Source organism: Lutjanus erythropterus, chromosome 13 (genome assembly GCF_056507025.1).
Source record: "Lutjanus erythropterus isolate fLutEry1 chromosome 13, fLutEry1.hap2, whole genome shotgun sequence".
Classification (NCBI taxonomy): Eukaryota; Metazoa; Chordata; class Actinopteri; order Lutjaniformes; family Lutjanidae; genus Lutjanus; species Lutjanus erythropterus.
In genome coordinates this window covers 27721158-27733571 of record NC_139329.1, presented here as the reverse complement: position 1 = coordinate 27733571, position 12414 = coordinate 27721158, and the positions used below count along the sequence as shown (strand labels likewise).

General features: G+C 40.7%; 2 protein-coding genes across 2 annotated transcripts; one reads left to right on the top strand and one right to left on the bottom strand.

Annotated features, from left to right (window-relative positions):
* Positions 1-387: 387 nt before the first annotated feature.
* pgpep1l (pyroglutamyl-peptidase I like) lies at positions 388-1776 on the bottom strand. Its single transcript, XM_084734112.1, has 4 exons — positions 1746-1776; positions 1390-1538; positions 751-977; positions 388-676 (listed from the first exon to the last, which is right to left on the bottom strand). The coding sequence occupies exons 1-4, from the start codon at positions 1774-1776 to the stop codon at positions 514-516; spliced, it is 570 nt and encodes a 189-aa protein (XP_084590238.1). The 3' UTR covers positions 388-513.
* A 1232-nt stretch (positions 1777-3008) lies between these two features.
* On the top strand, positions 3009-10642 carry synm (synemin, intermediate filament protein). The gene is made up of 4 exons (XM_084734938.1): positions 3009-3949; positions 5242-5366; positions 7367-7446; positions 8358-10642. Exons 1-4 carry the CDS (start codon positions 3152-3154, stop codon positions 10376-10378), a joined length of 3024 nt encoding a protein of 1007 aa, XP_084591064.1. The 5' UTR covers positions 3009-3151; the 3' UTR covers positions 10379-10642.
* Positions 10643-12414: the final 1772 nt, after the last annotated feature.

The following is a 12414-nucleotide window of genomic DNA, read 5'->3' as shown; positions in this document are numbered from 1 at the left end:
AATGTGTATCTGAGAATTTCTTGTATTTTCTTTTTTTTTCTGAAATTTTGAATAAATAAATGAATGAGAACTATGACTGTTCTATTTAATTCCCACAGTTTCTCATCCACATCATTCAGTGACACAAACCCCAATTCGAAAAAAAGTTGGGACGGTGTGTAAAATGGAAATAAAAACAGAATGCAACGATTTGCAAATCCTTTTTGACCTATATTCAATGAAAAACAATACAAAGACAAGACATTCAGTGATCAAATTGTAAATATACACTAATTCTTAAATTGATTCCAGCAACATGTTCCAAAAAAATTGGGACAGACAAGTGTTATTAAAAGAAAAAGTCTGGATCATGTTGCAGAAATTCAGAATGAGTGTATATTTACAAAAAAAAGAAAGTTAATAAGTTTGAATTTAGGTCGAAAAAGGATTTGCATCCCAACTTTTTTTTGTTGTATGTGGTGTCAAATGTCATTATTAGAAGATCTACCTCACTGTGACCGCTCTTGCTGTTTCTTAAGGGTCCTCCAGCTGCTTGAGCATGGTCTGGATGAGGGTCTGCAGCAGAGGAACCAGTCTGTCACGTGAGCTCAGGCTGCCAGATGAGGGGACATGGATGAGGGCCGCTCTCCTCTGACCGTGAAACAGCGAGCAGTAATATGCAAAATCACACAGATACCTGAGGTGGAGGACAGAGAGCATCATCTCAAATTCTTCAGAGTCTGTCAGCACAGTGCGGGGACAGATGCCTACCTGCCAGCGTCTCTTGAATAAATGACATCCGTCCCAGCTTGTCTGAACACTTTGGAGACAGTCCTCATATTGATGACCGAGTCCAGTTTCTCTGGTCCTCCCTCCACGCAGCTGTGACTCTCAGGACAGAAGCCGCACACATCTTTGTCTCTGTATCCACTGTTCTTCCCAGTCTGCTCCAGGAACACCACACTGGAGCCTCTGGCTACGCCCAGATGTACCGCAAACTAGGACACACACTCAAACACACAGGGTAAAGTGAGACATTAGTCAGATATTCACCTTCTCATACCATACCCAGTCTATATTTATGCATTTTAACACTGTGTCTTGACCAAGGCCAGAGCTACCGTTGAGGACACTGAGGTCACAGGTGGTGGTGGATAATCCTGTGATTCCAGTGTTTTTGGACAACATATATTTAAATTAGACTGTCTTTAGGTTGAATGAATATTTTTTTTTATTCCTTGTGGTGTGGATTAGTATTTGAAACTGTATTTAGTTAAACAAAATAAAAAGTTTTTAAAATATCCAAATAACTAATAGTTTCACACGCTGGTTAAGAGAAACTTATTGATTACGTCAATATTTCTAAAAACAGAAATAGCTATAGTCTTGGTCTTGACTTGATATTTTTACCTTTGGTTTAAGAGTTTGCCAAATCTCACCAATGATTTGCTGAGTCTTCTCATAACTTACTGGTACCTCCTTGATGTAAACATCAATCCACTCTCCCAAACCCACCAACTGCAAACCCTTTGAAAAATGAAATATTAGATACTTTAAGTCTTTTCACAAAGGCCATTTCACACGTAGTTGTTTGTTTGTTTGTTTGTTTGTTTGTTTTTCAAACAGTACCTTGGCTGCTTCCCAGCTGGGGTTCACAATGAACTGTCTGAAAGGTCCAAAGCCTTAAAAAAACAAATAATTATTTTTCAAAATTGACGCCAATTTGAAGAGTTTGTGCATTCATGAGCAAAAACGGATTAATTTACCTGTAACAACCACAGTGTCGCCCCCATTCATGGCGGAGTTTATTCAGTCAGTGAGGAGCACGGTTTGTTGCGCACTTCGTGTCAGGACACTGAAAAACAAAAAGGCTCAATTTAGCTCCTACAACTCAACTTTTGTCCGCCGGAGGGCGCTATTACCCGGCAGATAAATGAAGAAAAACCCCTGTGGAAGTGATACATTCAGGTCACTCCGGTAAGTTCTGACATCCAATTGACAGATTTATAACAAGTTATACATTCCTTTTGTTTCATAAGACTGAACTTTCATTTCTTTTTCATTACATTTTTTTATTTAAATTTTTATCAGAAATAATATGTGATGGCGTAACAGAAGAGAGTTGCTTTACACTCATAGATATAAAACTATATTCATATGAAATTTCGGTCAAAGTAGCAACTATACAAGATTTAGACTCGTGATCTTCTCATTTTATATGAATAGTCAGGGTTGGTATCGAATTACACCTAATTGGAATAATATTAACAACATTACAAAAAATAAGAAATTATCATCGTAGATGCCGTTTTAAAAATGTGTAATTAGATTATAGTTACACTGTCAAGTATTACTTGATTACATGTTTGATTGTATCTTTAAAATATAGACATTTTATAATCATGAAATGCTTCCATAACCATTGCTCTATTAATTATTAAGTATTGTGCCAGACATTCTTAAGTCCTCAATAAAAAATTATATGCAAAATGGATTTTATTTCTATTGAAAATATTTTGACATGTTTAGAAATTAAAGACTATTTGTGGAACTCAATTGTTTGTGGCTATATGATTTTTTTTTAGTGTCAAATGCAGAATTTTCTGTTTAATTCTGAAATAATCACAGAGCAGGCCAATCCAATCGTAGGCCTATTCAGTTTAAATTAGCTTTTTAGATTACCAACTAAAATGTAATTCGATGTCATTTGTAATGTAATTTATATCAATAAAATATAACAGATACGTATTTTGATCTTATTATACTGCACAACATTGTTTCGTTTTTAATGAGTGCAATTACACAAGAAAACCTAAAACTAAATCTTGGATCTTGACTCATTTTCAGTATCTAGTTTTATTTTTTACGCACTGTCTCACGGTTGCATCTTTGGTTACAACGTTAGAGTATTAATAATTCAGACAGCTCTTAAACGCAGCATAACATCTGCCAGGGACTCGTACTCGGTTGGGACGATCCTGTGAGGCAGGACCCGCCCTCCTCCTCCTCCTCCTCCTCCTCCTGCACTTGTCAAAGGCCACGGATCGCAAATTACATCACAGTCGTGTCCACACAGAGACGCGCACGCAGATGACACCGGGACAACCTGTCTCCTAGATTTATATACAAACAGGACATTTTCTAAACTCACTTTTTATAATCAGAAGCCACGATGTTGCCTTTCAGGAGAACTTTTGACAGCGAGAAACAGCAGCTGCAGGAGCTCAACAGCAGACTGGTCCAGTATCTTTCCAGGACGAAGCAACTGGAGCAGGAAAATGCGCATCTGATAACTGAAATAAACAAACTCAGACTGTCGAGGACGGCGGAACGACAGCCGAAATATAAAGAAGAGATGCGCAACCTGCGGAGAATGGTGGACCAGCTGTCCTTTGAGAAGTCCCAGGCGGAGATGCAGAGGGAGAAGCTATGGCGCGAGTTGCAGATGGTCCAGTCTCTGTGCAGCGAGCAGACGGATGTGTGCAGGGACATCAGTGGCGAGCTCAAAGGCTGCGAGAAGGAGCTGCAACACGCTCACAAGACCAACACCGAACTCCAGCAGCGTTTATTCCAACTGCAGAATGAGTATAAATGCTTGGAGGATGCGCACAGGCAAGATATGGATCATCTGCGGCGTCAGGTGGAGTCCCGGGTGGTGCCCATCATCACGCAAACTTACCGCGGGCCCCCGGCGGCCTCCATGGAAGAGGTGCAGGAGTACGCCCGCGGTCTGTCCGAAGGATGGATCGAGACATTTGAGATGTACCAGCAGAAGGTGGAGGAGATGGAGCAGGCGATTAAATCGGACCAGGCGATGCTGAGTGACCTGCAGAGGGAAAAGACGATGTACGCCTCAGAGTTGGACAAATTACGCACAGAGGCGGAAAAACAAGGCCACATTCAAATGCATCTTGAGGAACAGCTGATGCAGATGCAGGAAAAATTCAGAGTGGACTTCAGTGAATATCAGGTGAGGAGAAAGACCATTATGACAGAGCAGGACAGAAAAGGGAAAGGTCAGATTTATATTTCACAGAGACTTAAGTGATTTAGTCACATTTTAAGACGTATCAAATCACAAACACTTCAGGCAGAACAATCTCCCCTTTAACACACTGTCTGAGCCACATGAGAGGGGAGAGGCTACTCCCTCTGTACCTGCCACACCCACTGCTCTTAAAGGCACTGATGCAGCTGCAGCTGTCAGAGACTGCTGCAAATATCAAAAGTGAGTCCTAAAGGTCCAGTCTGTTAGATTTAGGGGGATCTATTGGCAGGATATGCCAGCAATTAAATATATTATTTAAACATGTGAACCACTGCCACAAATCTTTGCATGTATCACAATATCACAATAGTGTTTTTGGGAATCAGTACAGTATCACTAAACATAATATTGCAATAATCAAGCGTATCAGTATATTTTTTTACAACCTTAATAACGTCATCCTGGGACTAGGCTCATTCTGGCTTGAAGTAGCTGTTGCCTCTGACATTAATGTATCTTTCCCCACTCCAATACATAATGACATTACCAACAGTAAAGTGGTGGCTGACATGTTTGTGTTCCCTTTAACTGTCAAAGATGGTGGGCTTTTGCGTGACCTCAGTACAAAAGGATTGAATGGCTTGAGTAGCTAAATGGCATTCTACCTCCCCAGTACTTTATGGCCGCTGCTAGATTACACTAGCCACTTAAACCAATTAGCTGTCAGACTGACAAATCCTTATTAGCCTCCTAAAGATGGAGCCCTAAGCAGGTCAGTCAGTTACAAATGACTACGCTGCTCATACAATATTAAAGACACCCCCGCAGTGGAACAAAAACACAATTCTCACAGTTTTAAGCCCGTAGTGAAATTTAGAATTGAGCATGACGTCTGATGTGGGATGTCAAATATTACTGGAAAAGGCTGATGCACAAGTGACAGAAGTTGGATTAAGTGGTCTAAATGATGCAGTCTGTTAGTGGGATCAGACTTGGTTTAGACAAGAAATATGCAGCCAGTTCGCCATTGCATTAGAAATCAACAAATATAAGAACAGACACAACACAGATTTACCAAGTTAACAACACTGTAGGCTGCAGTAAAATAAAATGTGGTTACAAACTTTATGGTTAACAAGGGAGCTGAATGATTACAGTATTTTCATTTAAATTGCAGGGATAAACAAAAAAATATAACCAAACGACAGACCGCAGACTTGTAAAAATAAATTGTGTGCAAAGTGAAAACTTATTTGCCTTTTTTTTTCTGCCAGATGATTATTGAGCAGCTGGAGCACGAGAGGAACCTGATGGCTAACACTATTGCAGAGAAGATGCGAGAGCATCAACACCTTCTTCAGGTGAAGATGGATCTGGGCATGGAGGTGGCTGCTTACAGGTGAGGAGCTCATTTGTTCTGCCGTCCAAAACTGTTTTTTTTATCACAACTTTTAACATTTGTTATAGTAGTAAAAGGAACAGGGTTCTATTCAAGAGTTCCAGTTAGTCATGACAGTGTGACAGTGAGGCAGCATGCACAAAGAAGGACTCTGAAGCAGCCAAATGGAATTCAGCCACCATTAATTTTATTATTTAGACCTGTGCTTTTTTTAATGGAGGAATGTAAAAAAAAAAAATCAGGTGAAAAAGACCTGCCCCCTTTCAATAAATTAGATTTGGCTCTTGAACTTTGGAATCTTGCCGCTATCTTACGAACCAGCGCACCTTTTCATCAGTTTTGAGTGGAAACATTGTGATCAAGAATCATCATCATCAACAGAGGGCATTGCACAGTGCACAAAGACCAGTGGAGTATGACACACCCACTTTGGTTCTAAAGGAAAACCTGCTATTTTTTTTAGTTCCAGCTGAGAACCGACTTTTCAGGGTCTGTACTGGTTTAATTTTGGTGCAAGTGCTCCAAACGGGAGCAGAACAAAACATCAGCCCTGCACTTTTTGTAAAGTTTTTTTTTAACAATTACTCCCCAAGAAGTTTGAGCTTCATAAACTCTCTTCATTGACCAAACTGGAGTTAAACCATGAAGTGATAAAAAAAAACTGGGATTTTTTTTTTTTTCAAATGGTGAGTAAAATATACTTTGAAGTTGAGTACATGTGACAATACCGGCCAGTACAATCAGAATTTTCACTCAAAAAGTCAGCTAAAATCTAAAAGGCAAATCATCTCTTTTAAGTGATATTTCCATGCTTTCAAGAACAGATTAATGGTCAAACCAGCCCCCCTCTGTCTGATGTTACTCTTAGCCTAATTAGTGATTATATCAAACACATTAGCAGAAATCAGCTGCTTACTTCCTGCTGGGTTTGGCATTAAGTGCTCTAATCTGAACACTCACATAAATTGAAATGTAGTGGTGAAGCTCAAATTTAGTATCTCAGAACTCTTACATGTACTACTCATGTACTAAACAGAGGTGTTCAAACTTTCCCCGGGGTTTATTTTAAGTGTTTACGGAACAAGGCAAATTACATCTGGTATTTCATATCCTGTAATAGCAAGGCATGTCCAGTGTTCATGCTCCGAACATAGCCACATACTAACAGACTATTTTTACTGAAAGCCAAAGTTATTTATAAGGCAGTTAATAAACAGACTGTGTTTTTATATTTGAAGTTATATCTAGTTGGTTTTTCTTTTTGGTTATCCCTGTAACATCATGACCTCTTACCTCATATCCCAGGACATACAGAAATCTCAACAGTCGGTGAAGTGGTTGATGGACTATACCAAAGTATTATTAATAATATTTAGCCAATTCCCAGGAAGTTCTTTAGAAGTACTCCAGTGTGTCTCTATATGGCAGATTTTCTGCTGGCTCATCTGGTTTGTTTTAAATTGTGGGAATGGACAGAATGCTTGCTCAGAGACGAGGCAGGGGCATGTGTCTTCGTATGTGTCACGAGTCAGCTTTTGCTTTGAGATTCATTGGGAAGTTTGGACCGCCCTGCATTGTAGATGTTATTTTTAGGTCAGTCTTTCGGAAGGCACTCTCCAGAGAGGTTGTTCCTTTTTGAGACACTTTGATTTGCTAAACCGGTTGTAGGTTTGTTGAAGTATGGCCAAGGAAAGGTGAGCTTTTAAAGCTAAATATTAATAGGTCTTTATTACATGACAGTGGCTGGTTGTGTTTTTGGTGATTACCACCCTATATGGTCAGGTCCTGGGCTCATACTGTCTTGTAAGTCTGTTGCGTTTAGTTTGAGAAGGTTGAGATGGCAGGGCTGGATGATGTACACCGCCTTGTGAGGTATTTGTCTTACATTTTTTCTCTATATATGGGAACAAATAATTAAGTAGAAATAGGAGGATTACCAGTAATCTAAAATGATTTATTTGCTCTTCAAATGTATTTTGTCTTGTCTCTTGTTTACTCAGGGCTCTTCTGGAAGGTGAAAGAGTGGGTCTGCAAGATGCTCACAGGAGGGTGACTCAACACCAAAGAGAAAGAGTAATAGGTACTGTATTTGAACATATTTATTGTTGACTGATTTTAAAGGAAGAGTTTGACATTTAGGTAAAAGCTCATTTGCCATCTTGCGGAGGGTTACATGTGAAGTGTACAAAAACAACAATTTGTGGTTTTAGGGGGGGTTATGTGCCGGACTATTTCTTGGCTAGGTGAAGTGACCTCCTGGAGTCATCCCTGGTTTCCTGGCAACCACATAGTGAAGCAAAGATCCAGTCACTGCTCCCAGCCAAGAAACAATCTGGCATATCCTGGGAACCAGACGAATGAGCTTTCTTTTTTTTTGTTTTTTTTTTTATCTGGCAGATATGTCTGGTCCCCCCTTACATTCAGACAGAATTTAATTAGCCTCAGATCCAATCAGACCTTTCACAACTGTTTATTTAATAAGAAACTGGGTCCATACGATGACTGTCAGAGAAGCGTCACTGGTCCCGATTTGAAAAGTCACATGTCATCAGCCGCCATTTTGTGCCCAGCAGACCAAGCATGGCTACATCACCTTTCACTGCTTTGATTGGTTATAGGTCACATTTTATTGCTCTGATTGATTCTAAGTCTAAGCAAGTACATCCAGAGGCATTTTGGTCTGCTTGTCTTGGTAATGACCACACTTGCATATTAGTCTAGCACATAAGCCACCGTAAAACCACAGTATGTCATTTTTACACTTTTTTGTCCAAATTGAACAAACAAGATTGATGTTTAGAGGTGCTGGTAGGTTTTTGTATGCTAAGGTGCTGGCTTTATATTTTCTGCACAGACATGAGAGTGGTATCGATATTTTCATCTACCTCTTGTTAAAAAGAAAATAAGCACAATTTCCAAAATGTCAAACTATTCCTTTAAGTATCTAATGATTCATGCTACTTACTCTTTGATAATTCCTTAATTCCTCAGACATCAGGATGCCTGCCCAGCCCTACACACCAAGAGCTTCCACTTTAACCACCAGACAACATACGGATGTCAGGTACACACCACCAACTTCAAACCTGAGAAGATCCCCTTTGCCACCCTCTGGGTCCATAAGTCCCTCTAGGGTCATTCCTATTTCAGTTGCAGGCAGAGCTCGGCATCAGAGTCCTGCATCCAGAAGGGACATGATCTCATTCACCAAAGCTCGGGCTGCCGCTTCTGCCCCTCCTACTACCACTTCCACCAAAGATAAACCGACGGGCTGGAGAGAAAACCAAACAAGTCCAATTCTGCAGAAAACAACAGCAGTGGAGAAAACTGTGAAAATCAAACAGGTCTCTCAGGCAGAGAAGCAAGCCAGTCCCATCAAGTCCTCCACTACTGACACCCAATCAGTGAGAGTGGTGTCACCGCCAATGATGAGCCTGAGCATGAAAACTGAAACAGAAAGCAAAAAGCAAGTGTCAGATGAAACAGAGAAAGATAATGTTCGTGGAGGCAAGTTCAAAGATGAGAGGAAAACAGAGGCTTCGATAGGCCCAAGTGAGAAAAAGATATTAGACTCTGTGTCTGTAGAGGAGATCATTGAGAAAGTGATGAAGCCAGCAGGCTTGGAAGCTAAGGTTTGCTCCTCAGGAGACTCGAAGGTGAGGTATCATGTGGAGAAAACTGAGCAGGAGGATGGCACAACAAAGACACAAATTGTGCTGGAGTCCAAAGTGGAGGAGGAGCTGGATATTTCTGAGGACTCAGCACTGGATGAACTACTGAACCAAGGGGTCAAGAAGGTGTCACTGGAGGACATCAAGGACACAGCAACTGGAAGCATGATCAAGAACCTACTAAGTGGTCTGCAGGGAGGCGAGGACCTGGGAAATAAATCTGTCAATGTGGAAATCATTGAGGAACCAGTTGAGTCTTACAGTGATGAGGAGCTTGAGGTTGAGCAAAAGTCCAAATCTAAATTTTACGAGCCCTCCACAACATATTTCCAAATTGAGGAGCTGGAAAATGTCCCTCATGATGGCCAATTTCAGAAGAGTGGTGGTGATGCCATGAAAACCTCTATGACAGATACAGATCATAGCAAAGGTGAATCTGTACAAGTTCAGGACGTCTCTAGAGAGAGTGAATCTCCATATTTCTCCCATGACCAAGAGCCTGAAGAGTATTTTGTGTCCACACCAGATGATAATCTTTCTGAAACTGAGGAAGGTGGTGGCATTACCTCATACGGCCATTATGGAATCCTCGAAGACCTGTCAGATGAGAGGTATTATCAAGATGAAGGTCTTCCCCCGAGAAGAGTGATTGTAGAGGAAAGCGATGACTACAAGTTCATGTCAGGCGATCGCTCGTTCGTCAAAGACAGTTTCCCAGAGTGCATCATTGAAGAAGAGGTTCGGGTCTCCCCTGTAGTGCAGGAGTCTGTGCTTGAGTTGCTGAGGGAGGACTCTCTGGAGCCCAAAGAGCAGCTGAAGGGAGCTCTGGAGAAACTACAAAGCTCAGTGTCAGGTCCACTGAAGGAGGAGTTGGCTTTCCTCACAAAAGTGAGTAGTGAAAGTCCAGACAACGTGGCTGTTGATGTCAAGAAAGTGCAACAGTCAAGTGACAATGGCACCATGACTATAGTTGCAGAGCTGAATGTCTCCCAAACCCTGGAAGACTCCGGGCTGCTGGAGGGAGGTGATGATCTATCTGAGGAGCGGCTCATGGCAGCTCTTAGATCTTCTAACCTGGGGCTTGAGAAAGCCTTCCAGGGTGGGGCAGGAGCAGGCTACAGCGTCAAAGTTTCCAAAGAGGAGGATGTTGTGTATGGTGGAGATTCTGCGTCTGAAATCACCGAGAAACATATTAAATTGGGGCCATCAGAAAGATCATCCTTCACTTTCCAGGTGGACGCACCGGGCAGCCATGATGAGATGCCCTCAGAGTCCCCAGTGCAGATTTCTCAAGAGAAAAAAATTGCAACAGTTTACCTTGAGAGCCCAACGGATGATTAGAAAGAACTCATAAATTTCTTCAAATTGAGTACTTGCCAATGCTACTTGTTGAGGTGCACATATAGAGGTTGTTGTGATGCAGCAGACCCCACACATGGCATTAATGCTATTTATAGACACCATAATAATGCTGTAAGTTTTGTAGTAAAATATTATATAATTGATCTTTCCTAGTCCCCTTTTTGCTTTGTGCTCCAGTAACAATTGAGTAAACTTGGTGCCCTGGTCAGCTCTCTCCTTTTCCTGTAAAAGCAACATATAGGGTCCCATCTTAACTTAGCTAATGTTAGCAAAACATGAGCTAACTAGCTAGTTAATGTTAGCAAAACGTGCAAAACGAGTGGTTAACTTAAGATGTGAATATATGTCGCTTTCACAGGTCCCCTAGCAGCATCTTCTAACCATCTTCATAATTTGGTTTTCTTGTCCACATAAACAAGCCTGGCACACAGCACATCTAAGTACAGAAAACAGGAAAGGAGAACGATGACCAAGGTATCAAGGTTGCACAACTGTCATTGGAGCAGAGAGCAAAAAAGGGGCAGGACTTCAGAAGGTTCAACTGATTTGAGTGATTTCTTTTAGTGTACCTACTTAAAGCTTGTAACTTGGTGTACCAAACTGCAAGTTAATTTTCAAGCAAAGTACAGTCATTTAGTCAAAACTGTAGTACTGCTATTAAAAATATGGAGTGCTAACTAATATGGGCTAGCTTGAGTTAGAACTGTAACATCTATATACTGTGGCATTTTTTTATGTTGATCAATACTGATGGAGTGCTACGCTGGTGTTAACTTTGTTATAGCTAGCAGTTTATCTTCAAAGAGGCTTGTTTATTCCTTCTAGATTTCTCTATTTTTGTACTAACATGCGCTGTACAGCTTTAACATCCCATTCTGCATTTTACAGCACCCGATCACGCCAACCATCATATCGTGGCTGCGTCTGCCATGTTAATGAGTCGACTTGGTTTATATTTAATGCAAGCCAACAAACGAGAGCTTTGAGTTATGAGGTGCTGTGCACTGTTTACAGACTGGGGCTTTAATTTTTCTTTTGACTTGGGCACTGCTGCCAAATGGAATGGTTTTTAGTATACACTGCATCCTGGAACTCAGTGGAGTTTATATTGTGCGGTAGTCAGTGAAGTGTACAGAAAATAGGTAGGCTTGTAGCTGAGGTCGGTATAGTGGGAGTGGAGAGAAAGATGATGATTTGTCTTAAGAAACGTTTCAAATTTTGAATGCTGGAATGTAATGTAGGGCAAGTAAATGGAGCACTTAAAAATGGTTGTTAACACAGTTAGGTATTTGCAGATTGTTTAACTTTACTCACGACAAATGCTACACTATGCATTTTGATTAATTAGAAAAAAAAAAACTGCCCATCACTTCACCAAAGCTGGGTTACATGGTCAGTCATCGATGTGAAACATATTTGTAAAATGTCTGTATTTGCATGGTATGTGTCAGTGGTGAATTATACAATTTAGAACTCCATACAGGGGCTGTCAAAGCAAATAGTAAGATGAAAAAAAAAAGAAAAAAGGAGCAGACTCTAAATGAATTAAAAGGATTCAGTGATTACATAATCACATCTGGTTTTGATGTAGTGAGTCCTGTCTGTTCACCTTTCCTTTTGCTCGTTGTTGATTATCACAGTGTTGGCTTGAAGGATTCACCTTTGCCCTAACATAGGAGTGTGTTCATGACCATGACTATTCTTGGATCATCAGCTTAGCGGCACTGACAGTTGACATTAGGGTTTGTTGTGTTGTGAACTAGTTGTGGAGGCAATAATGCTCCACTATAACTACAGTCTGGTTACATGTTTTGGAACTTTTCTCTTAGTGTGGCTGCAAATATTATACTTTGTAACTATTGAGCAATGTCTTCACAGATTAGCTTTCTGACACCGTCATGTTAAAAAATGTGCAATGTTTAGTGTGAATGCCATGCTTTTATGAATATGTTCATTGCTGAAAACCTACAAAATGAAACCATGAGTGCCCAGATACAGCATATTTCCATACATGA

What these genes read in the sequence shown, in the direction of transcription:
- pgpep1l (XM_084734112.1), bottom strand. Translation starts at nt 1,776, where the DNA reads ATGAATGGGGGCGACACTGTGGTTGTTACAG. An exon ending in CGACACTGTGGTTGTTACAG is followed by an intron (nt 1,539 to 1,745) that starts GTAAATTAATCC and finishes CTTTGTGAAAAG; the next exon opens with ACTTAAAGTATCTAATATTT. An exon ending in GGCAAACTCTTAAACCAAAG is followed by an intron (nt 978 to 1,389) that starts GTAAAAATATCA and finishes TGTGTGTCCTAG; the next exon opens with TTTGCGGTACATCTGGGCGT.
- synm (XM_084734938.1), top strand. Translation starts at nt 3,152, where the DNA reads ATGTTGCCTTTCAGGAGAACTTTTGACAGCGAGAAACAGCAGCTGCAG. An exon ending in TGGACTTCAGTGAATATCAG is followed by an intron (nt 3,950 to 5,241) that starts GTGAGGAGAAAG and finishes TTTTTCTGCCAG; the next exon opens with ATGATTATTGAGCAGCTGGA. An exon ending in ATGGAGGTGGCTGCTTACAG is followed by an intron (nt 5,367 to 7,366) that starts GTGAGGAGCTCA and finishes TTGTTTACTCAG; the next exon opens with GGCTCTTCTGGAAGGTGAAA.